This window comes from Trachemys scripta, chromosome 1, assembly GCF_013100865.1.
Source record: "Trachemys scripta elegans isolate TJP31775 chromosome 1, CAS_Tse_1.0, whole genome shotgun sequence".
Lineage (NCBI taxonomy): Eukaryota > Metazoa > Chordata > Testudines > Emydidae > Trachemys > Trachemys scripta.
The window spans coordinates 202,728,351-202,749,146 of record NC_048298.1 but is presented as its reverse complement, the minus strand read 5'-3'; the positions used below and the strand labels follow the sequence as shown (position 1 = coordinate 202,749,146).

General features: G+C 39.9%; 1 protein-coding gene across 3 annotated transcripts in view; it reads left to right on the top strand.

The window, feature by feature from the left end:
- The first annotated feature begins 890 nt into the window (after positions 1–890).
- Positions 891–20,796, top strand: part of LOC117868668 — a 34,422-nt gene continuing 14,516 nt past the window's right edge. For 2 of the 3 annotated variants that reach the window (XM_034754809.1, XM_034754831.1), the window contains exons 1-8: positions 891–1,886; positions 6,650–6,817; positions 10,889–10,976; positions 13,002–13,177; positions 15,336–15,543; positions 17,475–17,556; positions 18,163–18,257; positions 19,399–19,524. In XM_034754809.1, the coding sequence (XP_034610700.1) occupies positions 963–1,886; positions 6,650–6,817; positions 10,889–10,976; positions 13,002–13,177; positions 15,336–15,543; positions 17,475–17,556; positions 18,163–18,257; positions 19,399–19,524 (1,867 nt within the window). In that variant the 5' untranslated portion in view covers positions 891–962. The remainder of the gene's footprint in view (positions 1,887–6,649; positions 6,818–10,888; positions 10,977–13,001; positions 13,178–15,335; positions 15,544–17,474; positions 17,557–18,162; positions 18,258–19,398; positions 19,525–20,796) is intronic. The other variant, XM_034754820.1, reaches the window with a different exon arrangement.

Below are 20,796 nucleotides of genomic sequence, written 5' to 3'. Positions count from 1 at the left end.
ATGAAGTAAGCTGTTCTCAGGGTGAGCACTGCTATCAGAATCTGGTCCTTAATATTTATGATGAACCATCTGGATTCGGTTCTCAAGCCTGCCACATACAACCTTGTCAAGCCACTTAATCTTTCCATGCCTCAGTTTCCCCTCTGTAAAATAATAATCCTTCCCTCCCTCTCAAGAATGTTGTGTGGATATATTTGTTAATATTGTGAGTTGCTCAGATACTATAGTGATGAAGGCCATAAAAATAGGCTATAACGATAACACATTATCTGTGAGGGAAGTAAATATTTTCATATCCTGGCTCATGGCTGCTGAAAAGAGTTGTGTGATATGACTATGAGGACCTGATTCTGAGAGAGAATGATCACCCTCATCCCCCATCTCAGCATCTCCAAGAAGCTCAACACTTTACAGAATGCCCTACATCTGTGTTGATTTCAAAGGAAAATATTTTTATTCTTTTAGATGAATCTCAAGATTTGTCATCCCTCAAAGTAAACACCAATTTATGCTTCACTTTGGATTGGTAAATCTTGATTTTCACCTCAAGACAAGTTAAGGGCTAAATTCACCAATGGCAACTGAGTTGTCTCCTCTCATACAATAGTGGGGGATTTCCCATATCTACAGACTACATCCATTTAACACATAAGTGAACTGGAGCACAGAAGTCTTATGAGACTTGCTGAAGGTCAAATAAGAGGTCAGTGGGAAGAGCAGGAACCAAATCTAAGAATTCCGACTCCCTGTCTCTTTGGCTAGCTGCTACATCCATTGCCTTTCCCCACATTTGTATTATATTTGTATATTGAAAATAAGACATGGCTGAGATGCACCATGGCACATTCCAGGACTTTAACACAATCATATTTGTTTTTGTCAGGATTCTGAGCAGAAAGCTTTTGCTGATTGGCTACCTTGATATCACAAGTTCATAATAAACCTCGTGGAATTAAACAAGTATGAATAGCATAATGCCCAGCACAGCATCGGATGGGACCTCAAGGAATGCTGAAGGAGCTCAGCTTCAGGATGACAACCTGATGGCTTCTCCAGACTGGAACAGAGATGCCCAGGAAGATGATACCACTCTGAAAGAAAAAGAACAATCTGGCATGGCTGCTGGAGCCAGGGAGCCCAGACTGAGGGAGCCCCTGGGGCAGATAACTAGCTGGAGTTCGCAGACTTTGCTCAGTAAGGAGGATGAGGATGAATCCTTAAAATATTCCAAATATAGACTAGGAGGGTCAGTTGACAGTGTATTGTCTCTTGCGTCTTCTGAGCCTTTCGACCCACTTGAAAGGAAGACATTGAGATCTAAGCAATCACAGGGTGCTTTGGCACATTCCTCAAGCATAGCTCAAGAAGGCACGTATGGAAGACATAAACCAACAGCAGATACTACTCAAGACATTGTGGATGATATAATAGGTGATGAAGTTGCTTTCAAAATACCTGTTCAGCCGATCAGTAATAATAATAGTCCAGGTGCTACTCACAGCATGGCTTCCAGAGACATTTACCCCCAGATACACACTGGACCAGCAAGTCATGGTGAAGCTGCCTACTTAGAACGTTCTCCAGACACTGCACTTTGTTTTCTTGCACCCTGCCCAAGGTCAGAAGGGCTTCCAGAAGCTGGGATACCAGATGGACAGACAGTCATCTTGGATAATCCACAGAATTTGCTTGATTCACATGAAACGCTGATGTTGTCAGAGACAGAAACAACAGCATCACAATGCTCTGCTAATGAATCCTTTGCAGGAATGAATCAGGAAAGTCCTGGCTTAATCCATGGGATTAAGATGATTGCAGCATTGTCAAAGAGCGCCTATGGCAGTGGCACAACATCGTCTGCAGACAGGGTTTCTAACACTCACAAGGTAAAAAGCATACATGTGTGATAGTGCTGAGCAACTGTGCATTTTCTATTGAATACAGGAACATATTAAGCAAACTCAGGCTTTCATAGTCTGGGGGACTGGAAATGGAATAGAAGGCTTCCACCCTTGTTAAAAGTCACATCACGTTGCTAGTGGATGGAATTTCCAAAATCATCTCAAGGAGATAAGTGAAGAGCTCCTACTGGGTTTCAGTGTAGGGAGTTGGGCCCCTAACTCCTTTGGTGAGACTTGAAAATCCCACCCAATGATTGAATATTTTATCACTTGGCTATTCGGTGGCCTCTGTGGTCCCCACTCCTTGTACACAGGGGAGCTCAAGAAGCCACTAACAACTGGCATTGGTTGGCTGTCACAGCTAAGAGCCAAGAATTGAACTAACCTCTTGTACCTAGTGGTACGGTGAAAGATGATTTCACCCAAACTGTCTGGAGCAAATAAATTCATGGGGACAGTTGCATACTGTGCTGTTCCCTCTCATGGGAATAGACAAAGAACCTGAGACTCCAGCACTGGCATTTGTCAGCCCTAAATTCACATGAACATTTTAAAGTAATGAAACCATATGTAAATCTTGTTGTCAGCTCTCCCTGCTGCTTCTGCCTAACTAGCTAAAACATTGTTTTTCTTATTTCAGTTTTTTTTTTTTAATCCATACATGTATCCTCGTAAATTGAGAAAATCCACTCATTAAAAACAAAAGAGAAGGGGAAAAAACAGCTTCTGTTTATCTCCATTTCTAAGGCACACAGCAGGGGGGGCTTGAAAGAATGCGCCTTTACAGAGAGCCCTGCTGTCTCCCACACCAGAAGTGGAGGAGGATGGAGGTAGGGAGTGTGCAGGAAAAGCCAAGGATAGATGTGGGAGCAATACTCGACACACTTAGAACGAGGGGGAACGGGGGGGGGAAGCAGCTTTACGGTAGCCGCTCATCCGTATTGCTGGGGTCAGGTAAGGCTGCGGAATCTTCTTTGAAGTTAATAGCTGCTACACGGGGTAAAAAGTGCAGATACTCTTAAGGGCTATGTGTGGAGCGGGTTTATTGTGTGTGTGTGTGTGTGTGTGTGTGTGTTGATGGGCATAAGGAAGGAGAAGCTACTTTACAGAAGCAGTTCAGGGCTGCACTTGGGGTTAAGGAGCACTGCAGCATCTCTTCTTGTTCAGAGATCCAAGTAGGAATCAGGGCTTCTAATTTGCCAAGTCCTACTGCCTGCCTCATCATCCACTGCCTGTGCAAAGCTGGGCTCAGGGAGAAAATTAAACCGACGCCGTCGTACCAATCCAAAGCAATGTAAATCTATTTATTACTTGACTATTTTTAGCAATGCTCACGTTAGCAGGTGGTGATTGGTAGATTTTAAAACAATACTGTTGTCAAGGGGTACAATACCCTTGACAACCAGCTTCATTATAGTTATTAGTACATGAACAAAGGAACAAAAAGAGTTACCTTCAGCTTCACTCTGGCATAAGAAAGATAGTTTACTAAACAAAAAGAGGCAACATAGGAAAAGAAATGTAGGGCCTGGTTTTCTCGTTTACACTAAGATTCCTTTACATTAGTCTGGCAGTGGAAAGGGGTCTTCAGAAGGGCTTTATTTACATTCAAGACTACTTTCAGCCTCAGTGTAAGTGAAAATCAGGCCCCTAAATTTCAAGTTACTAATAAAGATTTATTGAAAGTAGGGCTGTCAAGTGATTAAAAAAATTAATTGCGATTAATTGCACCGTTAAACAATAATAGAATACATTTCAATATTTTGGATGTTTTATACATTTTGAAATATATTGATTTCAATAACACAATACAAAGTGAACAGGTCTCACTACATTTATTTTATTACAAATATTTGCACTGTAAAAAAAAAAAGAGTATTTTTCAATTCACCTAATACAAGTACTGTAGTGCAATCTCTTTATCGTGAAAGTTGAATTTACAAATGTAGAATTATGTACAAAAAATAACTGCATTCAAAAATAAAACAATGTAAATCTTTAGAGCCTACAAGTCCACTCAGTCCTATTTCTTGTTCAGCCAATTGCTCAGACAAACAAGTTTGTTTTATATTTGCAGGAGCTAATGCTGCCCGCTTCTTGTTCACAGTGTCACCTGAAAGTGAGAACAGGTGTTCTCATGGCACTGTTGTTGCTGGTGTCGCAAGTTATTTACATGCCAGATATGAATCTTTAGTATATGTCCTTTCACGCTTCAACCACCATTCCAGAGGACATACGTCCATGCTGATGACGGGTTCTGCTCAATAACATTCCAAAGCAGTGCAGACAAACGCACGTTCATTTTCATCATGAGTCAGATACCAACAGCAGAAGGGTCATTTTCTTTTTTGTTGTTTTGTGTTCTGTAGTTTCCACATCAGTGTTGCTTTTTAAGACTTCTGAAAAAGCATGCTCCACATCTCATCCCTCTCAGATTTTGGACAGCACTTCAGATTCTTAAACCTTGGTTTGAGTGTGTAGCTATCTTTAGAAATCTCACATTGGTACCTTCTTTGCGTTTTGTCAAATCTGCAACACAAGTGTTCTTTAAATGAGCAACATGTGCTGAGTCATCATCCAAGACTACTGTAACATGAAATATATGGCAGAATGAGGGTAAAACAGAACAGGAGACATACAATTCTCCCCCAAGGAGTTCAGTCACAAATTTAATTAACCCCCCCCCCCCTTTTTTTTTTTTAAACAAGCATCATCAGCATAGAAGCACGTCCTCTGGAAAGGTGGCTGAAGCATGAAGGGGCATATGAATGTTTAACATATCTGGCACGTAAATACCTTGCAATTCTGGCTACAAAAGTCCCATGGGAATGCATGTTTTCACTTTGTTGTGACATTATAAGTAAGAAGCAGGCAGCAATATCTCCCGTAAATATAAACAAGCTTGTCTTAGCGAGTGGCTGAACGAGAAGTAGGACTGAGTGGACTTGTAGGCTCTAAATTTTTGCATTGTTTTGTTTTTGAGTGCAGTTATGTAACAAAAAAATCTACATTTATAATTTGCACTTTCACAATAAAGAGATTGTACTACAGTACTTGCATGAGGTGAATTGAAAAATACTGTTTTATCATTTTTACAGTGCAAATATTTGTAATAAAAAATAAAAAGTGAGCATTGTACACTTTATATTATGTTGTAATTGAAATCAGTGTTTGAAAATGTAGAAAAAAAATCCAAAAATATGTAATAAATTTCAATTGCTATTCTATTGTTTAACAATGTGATTAAAACTGTGATTAATCGCAATTAATTTTTTTAAGCATGATTAATTTTTTTAAGTTAATCGCGTGAGTTAACTGCGACTAATCGACAGCCCTAATTGAGAGAAATGGCAGTAATTGCCTGTGTACTATTAACTCAAAAGAAAACCAGTGAAGAGCACACACAATCAAGAGATATATTGTATATTTATTAATAGAGTAAATCTGCCAGGCACCAAATGTTGCTGTTGCAGACGATAGTATAATTCCAAACCTTTCACAATAGGCTGGATTTGGTATCATCCCAAATAGCGTGAGCAGAAATTCTCCTTTGTCGTAGGCTGACAATCACCCTGCACAATGCCCTTTTAAATAGCTGGATAGTTCACAAGTTATGATTATAAATGTTGGAGCCAGACAAAATTAAAAGTGGCTTTCTCAGTTTAATGAGTCCTGCCCCTTCTCTGTACATTGAAGTGATGTACTGAGCTGATCAGATTTTGCTAGGAAGCGACTATTCAGACCCTTTGATCCCCTTGGTATTGACTGACATTTTGAGTGGCAGGCCACTACTGCAGCTGCTCCAGCAGTCTTGCTGGCTGAAGCCTCATCTCTTGTGCTTTGTGTTGTTTAAAGCCTAACACAAAGGGTGACATCGATGTAAATGGAAGGTAATGCCCTCACACAAGGAGCTTTGGGGATGCTGAATTTGGGATGCATGAGCACAGAGTGACTAACTAGGACAATGAAGGTAAAATGAAAGAAACAGCTGTTAAGTTTGGACAGGGATTTAAAACAAAAAACCTGAAATACAGCCTTTGTGCACAAAACAATAAAAGAAAGGGGCCTTCTTGATGGCAGCTTGTCTAAAATAAGCCATGTGTGTGTAAAAACCAGATAAATCATTCCAGTTTGCTATTTAGAGTCTGACATGGTATGATGTTTGTGTATATGCTGATGCCTAGAAGATGTTTTGCAGCAAACAGTATTTAAATACCCTGAATACTGATTATCTGCCAGAAAAATACATTTATAATTTGATCTGCTTAACAGTCATTACCTTCAGGGACATTTTTGGTTCAACAAAACTGTTAAACCATTGCAGAAATTTCATTTGACCAGTTTCTTTTCTCATCTTGAATGCACTGTGTTGCTCCAAGATCCCACTTCTATCTATTGATTGTTTTATGTTGTATTTATATTTAGTCTTTGATAAGATCTAATTTTAATGACTCTCTGCTTGTGTAACTGTTTATTCAACTTTAAAAGCTTACCCTATACAAACGTAGGTGACTTAAAAAGAAAAATGTAAGGCGTATCATAGGAATATAAACATTCTGAAACTATAAACTTCTTCAAAAACAAAAAGGAGTCTGGTGGCATCTTAAAGACTAACAGATTTATTTGGACATAAGCTTTCGTGGGTAAAAACCTCACTTCTTTGGATGCATAGAGTGAAAGTTACAGATGCAGGCAGTATATAATGCTGTTAATAACTAGAATACCCTTTGTTATACTTTAAATACTAGGCAACAGAGACAGAAGAATCTCAGGATAGATCCGTGCATCTGCTGCAATCCCTGGTTGAGAGAGCAGAGGAAATTAATCAGCTCACGAAGAAAGTGCAGATTGAGAATCAGCTGCAGTTGGAGGAATGGTGCCTACTTTCTGCAGAAAATGAAAGGTTCAAAAGGGAGGTATAAAAAAGGATTTTGCTCATTTTTTACTGTGACTTTTCTGTCTCTCAAGTGTGTGATGCCTCATTCTGGTAAAAATAGCTGTGAAGTCCTGAAAAGAGAATGAGGTGTTCATGCAAGGTTTGTTTTAGAATCACAGAATAGGAAGAATGCAGGGCTAGAAGGGACCTCAAGAAGTCATTGAGTCCAGCTCCCTGTGCTGAAGCAGTAGAAATTAAACCTAGACCACCGCCAACCTGTTCTTATAAACCTCCAGTTATGGGGTTTTCACAACCCCCCTTGGAAGCCTATTCCAGAGCTAACTACCCTTGTAGTTAGAAAGTTTTCCTGAAAGTCTAACCTAAATTTCCTTTGCTACAGATTAAGCCTATTATTTCTTTTCCTACCTTCAGTGGACATGGAGAACAATTGATCACAGTCCTTTTTATACCAGTCCTTAACATATTTGAAGACTTATCGGATCCCCCTCAGTCTTCTTTTCTCAAGACTAAATGTGCCTTTTTTTTAAAAAAACAACTTTCCTCATTGTTTTCTAAAACGGTTTTCATTTTTGTTGCTCTCCTCTAAACTCTCTATTTGTCAACATCTTTCCTAAAGTGTGGCACTCAGAACTGCACACACTACTCCAACAGAGGCCTCACCAGTGCTGAGTAGAGCAAGCAGTTACCTCCTGTGTCTTACATAGGACTATCCTCTTAATACAGCTCAGAATGATATCAGCCTTTTTTTGCAGCTACATCACATTGTGGACTCTCATTCAATTTGTGATCCACTATTACCTCCAGATCTTTTTCAGCAGTACTACCGCCTAGCCAGTTATTCTCCATTTTGTAGCTGTACATTTGATTTTTTCCTTCCTAAATGATGTACATTGCACTTTATTGAATTTCATCTAGTTGATTTCATACCAATTCTCTAATTTGTCAAAGTTGTTTTGAATTCTAATCTTATCCTCCAAAGTGCTTGAATTCCTCCCATTTTGGGGTCATCAGCAAATTTTATAAGCATACTTTCCACTGCATTTTCCAAGTCATTAATGAAAATATTGAATAGGCCCAGGCCTGACCCCAATGAGACCCCCACTACATACACCCTTCCAGTTTGAGAGTAAACCATTGATAACTTTGAGTATGGTCTTTGAACTAGTTGTGCATCCAACCTTATAGTAATATAATCTAGACTGAATTTTCCTAGTTTGCTTATGAGAATGTCATGTGGAACTGTGTTAAAATGTCTTACTAAAAATCAAGATATATCACCTCTACTGCTTCCATCCCACCCCTCCCATCTACTAGCACAGTAACCCTGTCAAAGAAGAAAATATAGGATGGGTCATATATGTATATTTAAATAAACAGCACTTTAAAAAATGAGACAGAGCTAGAACAGAGGATATATTTCTTTAGTTTGATACCAGTAATACTAGTTGATGTAGTGTCCTGATCTTGCTGCACTTTAAAGTTTACATTCCTGCTGCTAAATGTCTGTGAAATTACAGTCACCTGCCAATATTGTATAGAAGTGAAACCTCTGAATACATGCAGATAATTATCTGTGGTCAGGATCCCTTTCATGTGAAAGATATGAAATAAATGTATTGATATTGCACATGCAGTTCTTTGTTATCCACATAATCCTTTGACTCTGTCTTTTGTGACCAGTACAGTTCAACTATATTTAATATGTCTGGGCAGAACCTAATCCTTAGAAATTGTAAGACTTGGGAACAAATCTTTATAAACTGATGAGTCCAGATTTGTTCCTTTGTTCCTCTTTTGAAGATATCCAAAAAACAACAATAATAATAATAATATAATTGGAGGTTAATTTGTTGATACTAGTCCTTTCTCTCCACTTTGCAATCCCCAGAATAGTCACATGAATAAACAAAGGGTTGCAAAAATCAAGAATGTGCCTATGTCTGTATGGGTTTTTGTCTCATTAGCAGGGCAGTTAATTTTAGATTTGGTACTGTTGCATTGCATATACTTCAGTTTGATAGCTTTCTACTGAATGCTACGCGTTCAGTGGTCAAATTTGATTAGATTTCTTTTTCCCTAACAAGCAGGGTGTGTAATTTCATACACAAGTTTAACAACTGCACATGCAGATGAAAGATTGGCATGCAAAAGTTACTAGAATGGGCCTTTTGAACTCTGTTACCTGATTTATTCAGTCACTGCAAATAAATGCAACTTGAGCATGGAATGTTGATCCACAGACACAACATTAAACCTCCAAGTCATTACTCACTCGCTCCGACTGGGGAGACGGATTGTCCAAAGTCACATTATAATTGTCTGGTTGGGCCCTTTGGATGTGGTCAGAACCTTATTACACCAGTTCCGAGTTGTATCCCACTGAGATCTCACCACCACAAAGACATTTTAAAAAGCCTTACAGCCATTATACTTAATAAGCTAAAAAAAAAAGAAAAATTCTCCCCTTATCCTCTTCCCCGTCTGTGCTCAGAACAGACAGTTAAGGGGGCTCAGGAGCAAAGCAGCATCTGAATGGGGGTGAAGAAAGGCCTGGATTGGAGGGCAGTGTTAATTGCTCCCTGCTCCTGGAGTTCAGATGCCTGGTTGCCAGCAGGTTGTGGCCCACTGGTCACGGTCAACTCTGTCATAAAAAAGAAAAATCACAACATTAGGAATTCTTCAATATCCCCAAAGTCCTTTTTGAGAAATGATGTGGTGAGCTGAAGGAGGCATTTGAATCAGAAACTGCTGCTGGGTGAAAACAGAAAAGAGGGACCCAAAGAGTCCAGAGAACGTCAGAAGGAAAAAAATAAGACAACTGTTATAAAAAACTAAGTTAACAATAAATAGATTCAAAAGAGAGAGAACCATTTTTTCACCATGAACTGTGTTTTAGCAGGAAGGATACATTGCATACACGTGCTCCACCTCACAAAGAAAGGTCTTTTAGCAAGGATACCAGTGGGCAAATTAGTGACCAATAGTGGCTTCTTTCTACTCCCATTGAAGTCACTGGGATGATTCCCATTGTCTACTATGATGCAATCATGGCCAAAGTGTACTTTTTGGGCAGTTGAAGGCCATCAGTCTGTGGTCTCCTGTCTTGCAGTATACTTGGAACTGTGCCATCACCTGATCAATGCACACACTGTTGGCACACACAATGTCCACTCCTCTGATACCCCTCCTCCCTCCCTCTTTCTAAAGTAGACATGCCATTATACATTAATGTGATCACAGACATACATGCTACAGAGTTTAGGAGACATGTTTATTTTGGTCCACTTGCTGTTGAAAATGAGAATTTGTCCTCGGTGTATATTACCCATTGATAAAAATTTTTGATTGAGTGATACTTGGAAAAACAACTGACATAACCCCCCTTAATGACTATTTAACACACTCTGTAACGGTAATGCTGTGCATAACATCAAGCAGGCAAAGTGGAAAAATGTTATTTGAAGTACATTCAGTTAAGGTGATATAAGGATCAGCCCTTGAATAAAATCAAAATTAATCATTTAGCTGCAGTATATTGTGAAGTAACATTTAAAGCAGCAGCAATTACAAAAGCTTTTTTTTCATCCCGTTTCCTTGCCTCTCTGTTTTGCTTATGTGAACAAATAACCAACTTCAACCGAAACACCGGTGTAAATTGGTGGTACTCAGGATCAGAACGTACAGCCATGCAGCTAACACCAGCGAGGAATTTCTTTAAAAGGGGCTGTAGCAGATCTGGGACACAGGAATGAAATGCTTTAGAAACAGATAATCTGGGCTCTTCACTAGACAGATGGCAATGCCAGGAAAGGAGATAAAAATAGTTTTGAACTGTTGAGCTGCTGCAGATTCATGGTCAGAACAGAAGATGCTCTGTAATACTGAAACTCAGAGCAGCTTCACATTTTTATTTACTAAGGAGCATAAGAATGAAGGAGAACAATAAGGAGACACATGGGGTGAAGAGTAAACGTATGCATAACAGAAGAATGAAAAGAAAACTAAACCAAGTAATAAAGGGAAGAAAACTCTGGCAAGCTGTTAACATTTCCTTGGTAATAAATGCTAAACAAATGGATTTCATTATCAGGAGGCAAGGAGTTTTAAGGAAAAGATGGCAACCCCCAGTCACCTCAACTTGGACCGGAGCTCAGCTTTAATACTACAGCAGCAAATTGGTATGAAGCAATGTCATTTATCTGGGTCTGATGTTCCTTTTCTTCATTGAACACATTCACAAATTAGCACATTCTTTTTGGCAGGACATCTTTCACCCAGCAATTAGAAACTACAGAAGAACCTCAGAGTTACAAACACCAGAGTTATGAACTGACCAGTTAACCACACACCTCATTTGAAACCAGAAGTACTCAATCAGGCAGCAGAAACCAAAAAATAAAATAAAATTAAAATAAAAATAAAAAAAAAGAAAAGCACATACATTACAGTACTGTGTTAAATGTAAACTATTCAAAAATAAAGGGAAAGCAGCATTTTTATTCTGCATTGTAAAGTTTCAAAGCTGTATTAAGTCAATGTTCAGTTGCAAACTTTTGAAAGAACCATAACATTCAGAGTTACGAACATTTCAGAGTTACAAACAACCTCCATTCCCAAGGTGTTCATAACTCTGAGGTTCTACCGTAGCTTAAAACAAGGAGCTCAGGCAGAATTTGCTAAATGACATATGGGTATGAAATGTCACTGAAGAGTTTGAGGACCCCTGGTCTAGGCACACGATTACAGAAAACACATGTAGTTATATTATCCAGGTACTATCTGAGAACTTACTCGGACCTCATCACCATCGTACCACACAATCATCATGGCATTTCCCCTCACAACTCTCTTCATGATGTAACAAAACATTTCCCCCAGTTTGTAGTGCAGGTTAACTGATTATGCAAAGTCATACAAGGAGCCTGTGACTTGTATGTAAACCCAGGTCTTCTGCATCCCACTCTAGTGCTCTATTCACTAAACCATGTATTTTTCTTTATATTGCCACATTAAATGCTATGGGTGTAGTAACTTGAGTGATGGAATTTAGTTGCAACTCCTACTAACATTAAAAGGAGCCACACATCAAAACTCTTAGCTAATCACATTGAGCATTTATTCTTGGTACTCAACTTTGCCCTCCACTAACACAACTAGCTAATCCAATATTTGTAAAATAACTGTACAGTACAAAGGAAAAAAAGACTATTAGAAACGTAATGGATTTTTTCCCCTTGAGCTTTCTCTTCATTATTTCTCTCCTCTAATACACAAATAAGGAATCACATGAGCAAAAATTGTGGCTGCTAGGGTAGCATTTCCACCTAGGAATGGGCAAATTTTAATCAATTTACTTACTTCTTACTAACTAAGACCCCGATCCCCTAAACACACACTTACTAAGCTCTAGGCACATTAATAGTTCCATGGACCTCAAGGGGACTGTTCATGTGCCAGAAGTTAAGCACCTACATAAGTGTATGCAGGATCAGGCCTCAAAAAAACTTCTCTGTATTCAGCTTCATGTTGTCTTTCATTCCATCTATATTGCATTGGAAAGACACTATTTATGGTGGTTCAGTATTTATTAAGCATAATATTCAGCACTAAACATTAAGCGATTCTCAAACTTCATTGCACCACAATCCCTCTCTGATCACAAAAATTACTACATGACCCTGAGACGAGGACCCTGAGCCTAAGCCCCACCGCCCCAGAGGTGTGTGTGTGTGTGTGTGTGTGTGGGGAGGGGTGAAGGGGGATGAAGCCAAAGCTGAAGCCCAGATGCAGGGGGGCTGTAACCTGAGCCCCACCGCCCAGGGCGGAAGTCTTTTGGCTTCAGCTTCAGCCCTGGGACTGAGCAAGTCTAATGCCAGCCCTGGTGACCCCATTAAAATGGGGTCATGACCCACTTTGGGGGCCCAACCTACAGTATGAGACCCACTAACCTCTAATCCCTTTGCCAGAGATGCATCTATATTTTATTACCCACCCTCCCCACCCCCATTTAAAGAGTTGCCCTAGGCCACAGATGGGTTTGGTGTCAGCCATTAAGACTTAGGAGTTCACAATTCCTAATTGGATGCTCAGAGCATTAGGCTTCAGCTCTTTCATCTTAGGAGTGCATTGTCAAAGAAGGAATAAGAGGTATGTTTCCCTTTTGACATATCCAAGTCACACACGCCGATACGTTTGTTTTACAGCGAGTCTTAAGAATCAGGTCGGTGATCTTCTGGAGGCCAATGAGGCTGCTGTTCTGGAGCTGACAAATGCAGACGAAGAGATTTCACAACTGAAAAATGAAATGGCTCAATTAAAATCTGAATATCTGCAGAAGATAAAAGAATCCAAAGAAGAAAATCATCTTCTCAAGGAAATGGTAAGGAATCTCCCAGATCCGAGAAAGCCTAGCTCAGGGGTAGCTCCGAGCCGCGTACAACAAACTTCAGAAGTTTGAGAGCCGGGACACGCCTGCCCTGTGGGAAGGGGGGTCTTGGGGCGCCTGCCCTGTGGAGACAGGGGTCTTCTGCCCCACAGGTAACACCTTCAGGGGGTCAGGGCTTTAGCCCTGCTCCTATTGAAGCCCCAAGACTCCCCACCCTGCTGGGCAGAAGCCAGAGGCGACATGGGGTGGGGCGGAGGGACAACCACGTAAAGTCATGTACCACCCCATCTTTGCAGAGTTTACTGGCACCACTTGGTCACATGCTGCTGCCAGGCCCCCTCCATGCATGGCAGCTGCTGGAGCCAGCATGCTGGGAGCTACAGCTGTGGGGAGAGGCAGCAGCAAACACCTGGGAACTGCAGGGAGGGGCCACTGAGTGTAGAGAGGGGTGGGCTTGGGCCGGGGGGCGTGACTCGGGGGGGGGGGGGGGGGGGGCAAACTTTTAAATTGTGCCTCCCCCCTCAGCAGCCACCAGTAATCTCTGGCAGAAGCTCTGAGCCCCATCACCCTGCTGCAGGGCAGAAACCCCAAGCTGCTTCCCCCCCCCCCCCCAGTTTGGTATGTGGAGAATGGGCAGGTGTGGGGGGCTCTGCAAGCTGCACTTCAACTGTAAAAGAGCCGCCTGCTGCTCATGAGCTGCGGTTTGGCCCCCCCCGGCCTCGCTGCTGGCTACTTACTCAGCATATGGTCTATTACGGGGAAAGAAGTGTGATGTAAAGTTGTGTATGGAGAACTTGCACTGTACAGTGGGAACATAAAGCCGAGGGGAATTTGAATTTGGATGCCTGGAGTTTCTCCAGCTTTCCCTTCTGGCTGATAGGCAGCATATTACTGGCAAACTCAGGAGAAAGCCACATCCAGCCCCACAGCCATCCCAATATGTGACCTTCTGGAAAGGGGAAAAGGGGGGGAAATGAGCAGAGCTGTAAGGGGACTCACAGGACTGTCCCTTCTCACAAGAGTCATTTACAGTTTATGCATTACATTGCACAGAAGTTTCTATTTGGTTAGCCAAAAAAAAGCAACAAAATGAATGTACACAGTTGTCTTGTATTGTAGTAAAATGAACCAAGGAGAATATCTGGTTTATCAAACAGACTCAGGCCTGTGTATTCTCTTTCCTCCCACTCCCACCATGCTGGCTTTGCACTGTGTTTTTTCCAACTTGCTGTTTTTTATACAGTACCTCGAGTCCTTACAACAGGACATCAGCTCCATCTCATTGATAACAGAAGTGTACAGTAATTAGGCCCTGATCCGTCAAGTCTTTACTCCTGAGATCAGTCCAATTGAAGTCAATTCCTTCATCGCATGGGTTTGTCCCTGTGCGTAAGGGTTGTGGGATTAGGCCCCTAACTGAAAGTAATGTCCCAGTATTGACAAAGTAGCTACTTTAATAAAACAAACTTGTTTTTCATAGTATTTATGAGCATTCGAGGGCAATATGGTTATATTTCAATTCCAGTTTTAATGAACAGCACTGAAGGCTACTGGGAAACATCTCCACACACTGCTTTTATGGCTATAATAAAATTTGCTTTCAGTTTTAAAGGTAGGCAACGCAGTGTGGGGATTCTATGATACACTTGGTGATTTGTATGGCTCATGAACACATGTACATCTCTCTCCTTGGCTGACGGATTATTAGAGTCACAGCCAGCCTGCGCTTAAATGGTTTAACCATATTTTGCCCAGTGCCCTGCTATTATTCTATTAGCATCATTGTTATTACTATATTTCTCTCGTTTTTTTTATCTTATAGGCTTTCCTATACTACTGCAGCTTCCCAAGCAATTATTCTTGCTGTGGAAAGCATGCAGGTAGAATTCAAAGCAATTCTATTAATTATTTTAACTCAGATCTGTATTTAAATGAGCATTACAAGAGCTCAGAGAAGATGTATTTGACTTCAAAAGCACATTTAAGAAGTTAGCTTCCACTCTCTTATGTCTGTACTTTATTATAATCTCTCTCTCATCTACACACACACAGTTTCTCTCTCCAAAACGTAAAATCTCACCACAGCTACCCTCAAGGCATTATCTAAATGCTATAGGCAATGAAATAATGCCATGCCATTTTTATTTTAAAGATGAACATGATGAGCAAGAGGCATGCTCCACTAACAACCTATGAGCAGGACCTTCATGAGGAGATTTTTCAGCTAAGACGCGAGTCCAGGAGGTTGAGAGAACTCTGTCACCAACTAAATGAGGAAAACCACAGACTGAAAGAAGAGCTATGGGATGTTAAGAGGGAATACGAACGGCTAGCACAGCTGGCAACAGCCAGAAAGAAGGGTAAAGCAGCCCCAAAATATGTCATTTAACAGTTTATTTCTTAGGCTCTTTAGAGTTCTAGGAAAAGACAAGCAATGAAATGCATGACACTGATGCATGGCATTTAAAACATTTTAATGAGTCTACTTGAAATGGTAGAGTTTAAATAAAATGCTTCTTCATGAAAAACCATGTAGCACCCCATCATTTTGGAAGTAAAATACAGAGCAGGGTGTTCTAAACCCTGTTCTGTATTTTCTGCCACCGTGAAGTACATCATTTTACCTCAGGCTCCAATAAGAACAAGAGCTATAAAAGAGAGTGTTGGTGAAATGTAATGCACACTTGTTTTATTTCTAAGACTTCAGCTTTTACTGGAAAAACAGTTTGTTTCAATTTCAGTCATTACTCTTCTTCCATATATTGTATCGTGAATGTGGTGCCTTGCATAAGTACACAATTTACAACCAGGGCTGTACACTTCAGAACAATTTTTCTTGTTATGATTGGAACTCTGCCATACAGATCACACTTGAGACTGTGCAAATGAGCCTTTACAGGATGGATGTTATTCACAGTTTGAATTCTGTAATGTACACAACCCTCCAAGGGCTCAGGATAGCTAATAGCCTTTCAAGACAGGTTTTGGGCCTTTAGAATCGCCCCATAATCTTACTTGAACTTTCTGCTGCTCTAATTTTAAACATTCCACCTTTTTGAAGCTGCAGTTCCCCTTTAGAAAAGTTCTGAGCCCCAGTTTGAATGGTCTTCAACTAATGAGAGACTAATTGAAACCAATTGGAAAACCTGTGTGTGTAAAAAGGACCTACCAATGGTCCTGCTTGAAAAGTCATTGGGATGGGAGAGTGAAGGACACAGCTATGCAAGAATGAATAGACAAAGAAATGGCACCATTCTGTGCATATAGAAGCTGGTTCAAATGCTCATTAGAAAGCACTAAAAAAAGTTATAAATGAATTAGATTGTATCCCTTCTGCCATTTACTGAGGGGACACATTTGCGCCACTGGAAACCTTATTCATAAGAGAAATGCTATTGAGCACAGCAGCATGCACACATTCCAAAGGTTCTACAAGGCTGCATCGAAGCCCCTGATTCAGCAAAAGCCTTAAACACATCCCTAAGTGCAGGGCTGAAGCCCCATTGGCAAATGAAGGCCAAGGAAAAGGTTGCAAGAAGGAGATGAATATAAAGGGAAAATGAAGGATGGAGAGGAACAGGAAGAGCAAGGCTTATACTGGAGGGCTAAAAGGAAGGAACAAGACAAAGCAAACAGTCAGTAGACAGCGATCAGCACAGTGCACATGGGTGAAAATGGTAGGAATTTAGATAGATTTTAGCAATTAGAGGTGTTTCAAATCCTTCAAAGATCAAAACCTCCTTCCTTTACAAAGTTTAAACTTGAATTTTCAGAAATCAGCCCATTTATTTTTTCATTTCATTTTTATTATTTGAAAATGGCAATTTTTATATTAAGACCACCTCTTGCCAGCACTTTTCGAATCTCTAAAACAAGGGTAGGCAACCTATGGCACACATGCCGAAGGTGGCACGCGAGCTGATTTTCAGTAGCACCCACACTGCCCGGATCCTGGCCAGTGGTCCAGGAGGCTCTGCATTTTAATTTAATTTTAAAGCTTCTTAAACATTTTAAAAACATTTATTTTATATACAACAATAGTTTAGTTATATATTATAGACGTATAGAAAGATCTTCTAAAAATGTTCAAATGTATGACTGGCACACAAAATCTTAAATAAGGGTGAATAAATGAAGACTCGGCACACCACTTCTGAAAGATTGCCGACCCCTGCTCTAAAAACTACCCTGAGAAAAACCAAGAAGTGAAAGCCTGGTAATTTGACAATAGATATATTAATAGACAGTAGGCAAAAAAAAATAAACTCTGCATTCAACTACTCTTTTTTAGGCCAGACCACAACATTAATTCCTTGGACTGATCTTTGCAAGAAAGACACTCAGACTAGAATTCTATCATCAGTGCAGTATGGGTAAGTCATGGGAGAAATGCATGTAATCTTTTTCTATTAACCTTATGCTAACCAGGGAATGACACTATAAGCAAGCAGTACACATTGAGAAGAAATGAGTCAGACTGGACATCATGGAAAAAGTTGCATGAAGTGTAAAATAATGGTATCACCATAATAAACACTTTACTCCCCCTTACCAGAACAGCAAGTTGCACTCCAGCCTTTACAGGCCCCTTTTGTATTTTGTTTTTGTACTGAATGTCCATCTATGCTGAGCAATTCTATAGGCACAGTTTTTACTACCTAAACAAGTAGTGAAAATACATAATAGATGCATCTTATTCAGTTTCCCACCCACAGAATGTGATTAATTGTACTTCTTGTCAAAAATCTGCTTTAACCAACCAGCATGTCAGAATCTGTTGTGCTAAGATTTGAGCAATTCTGATAAGATGGTATAATTCTCTCCAAGCCCCCATCTGCTTTCACCAGCTTTGAAAATCTTTGTTTTGATAGGGAGTTGTATACAAAAAGAAAAAGAAAAACTAATGGTCATGATCCCTCATGTTCTTTACAGAGCAATAAACAATCAGTGGTACTGTTTTCCAATTTCTTTGCTCTTAGCAGGAAAGAAGGTTTACAAACAGATGAGATGAATGGAATTCCCAGCAGCAGAATGGTGTCTATACTCAAAGTTTTCAGCCCCCATACATGTGATGGTAAGTGATGTTGAGTTTGGAAATTGCCATGCTCTGATTAATATATACAAATAATTTTTAAATTGGGCCTTCACTGTCTTGTGCTTCAGTAATAAAGGTGTGATACTGGGATTCTTAGCTGTATTTCCAAAAACTTCCCAATTGAGATCTTACTGGGTTAACATGCACATGCAATGAGCTCTGTGCGGGCTCCCTTTGCACAGTTCATTACAGGGCTATGGTGTGAAACAAGTTAAATGAGGAGCCAACATAAAGGATCCAGAAAGAACAGCTATCATTTTGTCTTTCTGATGAAGAACAACGTTACTATTATTAGTGTTTTCCTTACCAGCGGCATAAGGAGTACGTTTAAAACAAAAACAAGCAGAAGATTTTTTCCCCTTAGACATTTTATACCCTGTAACTTTTACGGTTTGAATATTTCCCCCATTTTTTAATTTGTTTAACACCAGGTAGCCTAATGCCCACATTTTTAGGCCATCCACACTGCAGTTAAAGTTAAATGATCCATAACCAGTGCTTCTGAGATGCCTTGGTCTACAAGAGATAAGCAAGAACTTTTCTTTTGCTTTCTTACTTTCATCACTTTTATGTGCTGTTCCTGATAGTAGAAATATTGCTTAAGAATGTGTATGATACATGGTCCTGTACATCTGTTTAGAAAACACTGATATACAAGTGATTTGTGTCATGAGTTAAAGTATGTTGTTTTCCTATTGTTTCACTGCTTTCTGCATTAGAGTGTTCAAATTTAAATAAATAATAAAATCACATTTATAGGCAAAAATTACATGTGTAAGTCTCAGAGAATGGAAAAAATCACCTCTTAAACAAATTGTTTAGCCTAGTATATTCCTTTATTAATAAATAGAATAGTAATTGTACTAGTAAGCCTGAGGTTCATCATAAGCAGCTTAGTTTTTCTTTTCTTAATGTATCAAATTCTGCTTGCTGTTTAAAACTAAGATCTGCTCCACCATCCATGATGGTGGCTGTTAGGTGCTACACCATTACAAACAACATAATAATACAAGACTATTAACCCTTAGTGAATTTTTATCGCTCAAAATAGTAATTGCATCTTTACAGTAATATCTAGAGCTGGTGAAGTCGATCTGAGCAAGCCTTTTTCTTTCTTTAGAAAGGCAACAAGAATGTTCTAAAAGCAATGCCTCCTCAATGTCTATGAATAGTGAGTCTACAGAGATTCTGATCACTGGATACCATGATACAGGCTTAAAGAAAGAATCTAAGAGCAACTCAAAAGGTACATTGTTTTAACTACATACTGATTAGAATTGTTCATTAAAACTCTCTCCAGGTCAATTGATGCTTTTTTCTATTGCATTACATAGAATTTTTATTTCCAAAACCTTTTATTTCAGTATATATTCTACCTGAACAGAAGAGTTAATTCTGTGGTCAGAACCCTGCAGATGGTTAAATAATCTTGCTATATTTTCACATGCAATCTACTGTTGTCTTAATAGTCAAACAAAGCATTGTGACTGCCCTTTATTCATATTTTTGGGAAATATTTGTATCAGAATGATCACTGCTTCTCAGCTGGGATTACAATAGTATTTCTTTTTGAAAAAGCTGAATATTCACAATAGCAATCAAACATGTTCTCTGATATATACAGTAGGCCCTGGGGTTCAGATACGGCACTGAAAGTACTTTAGATATGGAAGCGTGTTGTACAAATATCAAGGAAGCTTTTAACCTTTTTAAAGTAAATTCTAATTATTTAACTTTTGTAAGTATTATATTTATTTAGTTCTGTTTTCCCTAAGAAAAACCCACAAGAGGGGCCTCACCTCTGTGAGGATCCTCTTACCTGTACCATCTTTGTCCATCCATAGGAGAGGCCAGAAGCCATACATGGCCTGGGATCTTGTAGATCACAGGGGGTCCTGCAGGAGGCCATACCCATCTACATGGAAGTTTTGCAACCCTTCACCAGCTCTGGTGTTGGTGGCTATTTGGCAGCACAGCCCCAGATTGATTTATTTCTTTGATCAACTTCCTCAAGGTTGTGGAGCTCAGTCTCTGCCCTTCTGCCAAGCGTTCAAGGGGGTGGTGGGGGGGACAGTGGCTGATCCTTCCTGGACGATCAACACACAGAGGTTCCCCTATATGCATTGCTCCATGGGAGATGAGCTGTTAGGTAAGAGAGGATCTGTGATCAATAGGGATGGCACACCAGCTGTTAGAGATGACTTAGCTTTGAAGTGTCATCTGGAATTTCCAAATTCATAGATCACTAGCCTCTTTTTTTCTTTTAATTATGCAAAGTTGGGCTTGTGAAATGCGCTGGCTCTTTCGGGAGACTGAATCCGCTGAATCTACATCACTAGTAGACAGGAGCAGTGGCTGTTCAAGTTCCCTGCACTGCCTTAAAGTACTTCACCAAGATGCTAGAGACTGACTACTCTCTGTGTATGCGCACAGTTCCAGTTCAGTTAGCCTTTGGACTCACCTTTGAGACTACCTATAACACTGTTTCTTGTGATGATAGGATATTTAGTTTATTAGC